This window comes from Lactuca saligna, chromosome 7 (genome assembly GCF_052625555.1).
Source record: "Lactuca saligna cultivar CGN05327 chromosome 7, ASM5262555v1, whole genome shotgun sequence".
NCBI lineage: Eukaryota > Viridiplantae > Streptophyta > Magnoliopsida > Asterales > Asteraceae > Lactuca > Lactuca saligna.
In genome coordinates, this window is record NC_136423.1 from 38,805,491 (window position 1) to 38,809,510 (window position 4,020).

General features: G+C 37.6%; 1 protein-coding gene across 1 annotated transcript; it reads left to right on the top strand.

The window, feature by feature from the left end:
* Window positions 1–1,351: 1,351 nt before the first annotated feature.
* LOC145004943 (eukaryotic initiation factor 4A-15-like) lies at window positions 1,352–3,680 on the top strand. The gene is made up of 5 exons (XM_078963973.1): window positions 1,352–1,450; window positions 2,012–2,081; window positions 2,177–2,283; window positions 2,360–2,790; window positions 2,883–3,680. The coding sequence occupies exons 2-5, from the start codon at window positions 2,014–2,016 to the stop codon at window positions 3,516–3,518; spliced, it is 1,242 nt and encodes a 413-aa protein (XP_078820099.1). The 5' UTR covers window positions 1,352–1,450; window positions 2,012–2,013; the 3' UTR covers window positions 3,519–3,680.
* The last annotated feature ends 340 nt before the right edge of the window (window positions 3,681–4,020 follow it).

Below are 4,020 nucleotides of genomic sequence, written 5' to 3' on the forward strand. Positions count from 1 at the left end.
CAAGGGTAAATTACACCAATAGTTCCTTGTGTACATGCCAGAAAGCATGTTTAGTCCCTATTTTCAAATTTTAACTTGGACCGTCCCTAGGTTTGATTTTTCTTGCACGCTTAGTCCCTATTGACATGAAATGACTGTTTTACCCTGGATTATTTCTTTTTAGATTTTCTTTTATTTCCTTATTTGTTTTAAATAATAAAAAAGAAAATAAACTAAAAATCCACACCCCTCCTTACGACACTTTCGTTCTCCCCTTTTCTCACCTCCTTATTTCTCTGGTAACACCTCGATCTAAAACCCTCCATCTGAGACTTCATCGACGACTTCTGATGGTGGGGCACCGGTGAAGAAGGTGATCGTCGACTTCCGACAAAGCATCACCATCGTAGTTTCGCTCAGAAACCTTCTCCTATTTTCTGTAACTCCACTGGCGATCAGCCGATCACGCATCTGCAAATCCGACCTGTAACTCTCAAATACCTAGCCCAAACCGGTGTAAAACCCAACAAGTGGCGATGAACGCTCCATCTTCGGCGAACAGGTGGTGATGAAGACGAAGGTTTTCAGTTGAACAAATGTAGACTCAACTTCGATTCTGACTGTAGAGATAGATGTTTTAAACGAAGATCTGTCGAAACCCTAACCGACGTTAATAGCGGCACACATGTGAGCCGGTGACGGTGAGGGTGGGTGTCGAAAGGAGCCTCTGTCAGATTTAGATTAAGAAAGAGGGTAGAGAAAGAGGTCGAAGACCATCGCAGGAGCCTCCATTAGATCCCGTCGTTTCCGCCAGAGAAGACGAGCATTAGATTCCGATGAAAAGGCTCTAGAACGAAGACCACAACTACCCATCAGAAAGGGGTGAGGAATGTTCGTCAGAGGGTGGAGACGGTGGTGGTGGTCTGCAATTTGTATGTTGTGTTTGGGTGCTTCTTTCCGATCAGTAACAATGAAGGGATGGATGGGTTGGGGAAAATGAAGGGGAGGGGGTTTATTTTATTTTTTTAATTGAAATTCATAATAAAAACATTAAATTAATTTAAAAAATAAAATATAAGGGTATTATGATCATTTTAAATTAGGCATGGACTAAGTTTACAACCAAATCATCTTTCAGGGATGAAGCGTGTAAGGTTAAAACAAACAAGGGATGGTCCGAGTTAATTTTTGAAAATAGGGACTAAACACGCTTTCTGACATGCACACGAAGAACGAATGGTGTAATTTACCCCCGAAACAATGGGTAAAACGGTAAACTCATGTGCAATGAAATAAGAAAAGTTTCCTTATTGATACAACTCCTCTCTTCTATAAATTGGTAAACATTTATTTTATTTATTCAACAAAGAAAACAAAACACTCAGTTTCTTTAGGGCTTTGATAAACCCTAAACCCTTCCATACACAATCATTTACTCAAATCTTCCAATCAATTTCATCAAATTCACAAGGTAACTTGATTTCATTCGGCTTTATATTATTCAATCTGCTTTTACATATATATAAATCTATCTATCTATATGTGAATGATGCTCTTGGTTTAGTTTAACGTGCGATAGAAGCTTGTTCCTTTTTTCGAGTTCGTATATTAGTTGCAAGCCTATTCTGGAGGAGATTGAGGTTATGTTACAGGAATTTATGCTACCATTGTTCTACATTTAGATTGAGATAATTACCAAAGAAAATTCAAGTGTGGGAAGGTGGTATCTTAATCCGAGCGTTAGATGTTTGCTTTGCAAACTACCAGAGAAAATTGTTATGTTAGTCGTAGAATGTAATGAGAGAGTTTTACGTGACGTGTGAGTTCATTCAACTCGCTTCAAACAAATTGTACTAGGTTTAGTGTCGAATTTTGTGAAGAAACTGGAAAAATTAGAGTTAATGTATAATTCGGTGCTAACTATTTTAATCTGCCTTTCGTTATCTGAGAAGATTTATTTTGGGGAAAAAGGAGATTTTTGTTTAATATTGTTTCTATTGCTTAAGAGTGATTATCGCTGTTATTATTGCAGTCATGGCGACTATGGTTCATGAAGGATCTCATTTTGATGCGGGTCAATTTGATTCAAAGATGAACGAACTGTAAGCGTCCCTCCTCCTATAATCCAACTGCTAATTGAATATGAGAAATTAGCAAGGTCAATCTTTCACATGCTAATAATTTATTGGTTATACAGGCTTTCATCTGATGGACTTGACTTTTTCACATCATATGATGAGGTTTATGATAGTTTTGATGCTATGGGTTTGCAAGAAAACCTTTTAAGAGGCATCTATGCATATGGTAAGTTTCACTTTTCATCCTTGTTTACTTTCACAATTTGTTTGAACAATTTAGATAATGATAATCTTCTATGTAGGTTTTGAGAAACCATCTGCAATTCAACAAAGGGGAATTGTCCCCTTCACCAAGGGCCTAGATGTAATTCAACAAGCTCAATCTGGAACAGGAAAAACAGCAACTTTTTGCTCTGGTATCCTTCAACAACTTGACTACAATATGGTTGAGTGTCAAGCCTTGGTTTTGGCACCTACACGTGAACTAGCACAACAAATTGAAAAAGTCATGCGTGCCCTTGGTGATTACCTTGGTGTCAAAGTCCACGCGTGTGTAGGTGGGACCATTGTACGTGAGGACCAGAGGATTCTCTCAGCTGGGGTCCACGTTGTTGTGGGGACACCTGGACGTGTGTTTGACATGCTGCGTAGACAGTCTCTAAGGTCTGACTACATTAAGATGTTTGTTCTTGATGAAGCTGATGAAATGCTCTCGAGGGGTTTCAAAGATCAGGTTTGATTTCTAATTCTTTACTAAAAATCAAATCTTGATTACTTTATCTGATTATTTATCATCTTTTGAATAATGGGTTTGTTTCTTTTTAGATTTATGACATCTTCCAGTTGCTGCCACCAAAGGTTCAAGTTGGGGTGTTCTCTGCAACAATGCCACCAGAGGCACTTGAGATCACAAGAAAGTTCATGAACAAACCAGTGAGGATTCTTGTGAAAAGAGATGAGTTAACCCTCGAAGGAATCAAACAATTCTATGTGAATGTTGAAAAGGAAGATTGGAAACTCGAAACACTCTGTGATCTTTATGAAACCCTAGCAATCACTCAAAGTGTCATCTTTGTGAACACTCGCCGGAAAGTTGACTGGTTGACTGACAAGATGAGAAGCCGGGACCACACAGTGTCAGCCACACACGGTGACATGGACCAGAACACACGGGACATAATCATGCGGGAGTTTCGGTCTGGATCCTCACGTGTCTTAATCACTACAGACCTTTTGGCCAGGGGTATTGATGTCCAACAGGTTTCACTTGTTATCAATTATGACCTTCCTACCCAACCTGAAAACTACCTTCATAGGATTGGAAGAAGTGGGAGATTTGGAAGAAAAGGTGTTGCGATTAATTTTGTGACATTGGATGATGCCAAGATGTTAGCGGATGTTCAGAAGTTTTATAATGTGGTTGTTGAGGAGTTGCCTTCAAATGTTGCTGATTTGATTTGAGTTTCAGACAAGGTGTATGTATAGCCTTGCTTTCTTTTTTGGATTCTAATTGGTGTTCTTTTAAAGTTATTAGGGAGAGTTTTGGTTCTTGTTACTTTTAACTTTTAGCTTAAAGGTGTATGGGTTCGCTTACAACTTGCTAAAATATGTTTTTTTCAGTTTCGGTTGATAACGCTTCAAATAAAACTAGGGTCAATTAAACCACAGAAAACCTATTTTTGACATTTTTCCCATACTTGGTGTTCTTGCACACATTATATACATATAGTTTTTTTGCTAGTTATATATTATCCAACTCTTTTGCTTCTTTCTTTTATTGAGTTTTATTGTATTATTTTTAGTAAATCTTAATGTATTATTTTGGTGTTAATTATACATTTTTTGAGCAAAAACACAAAATCAAAACCTAAAAAAATACCGAAACTGAATCGAAAGAACTAAAAAACACACAAATATGCATCTCTACTTTAGTATTTTGTATGGATTTGTTAGGCTTAATTAA

Bases quoted from the DNA above. Each gene is read 5' to 3' on its own strand.
- LOC145004943 (XM_078963973.1), top strand. From the start codon at position 2,014: ATGGCGACTATGGTTCATGAAGGATCTCATTTTGATGCGGGTCAATTT. The intron at 2,082-2,176 runs GTAAGCGTCCCT...TTGGTTATACAG, and splicing joins GATTCAAAGATGAACGAACT to GCTTTCATCTGATGGACTTG. The intron at 2,284-2,359 runs GTAAGTTTCACT...TCTTCTATGTAG, and splicing joins AAGAGGCATCTATGCATATG to GTTTTGAGAAACCATCTGCA.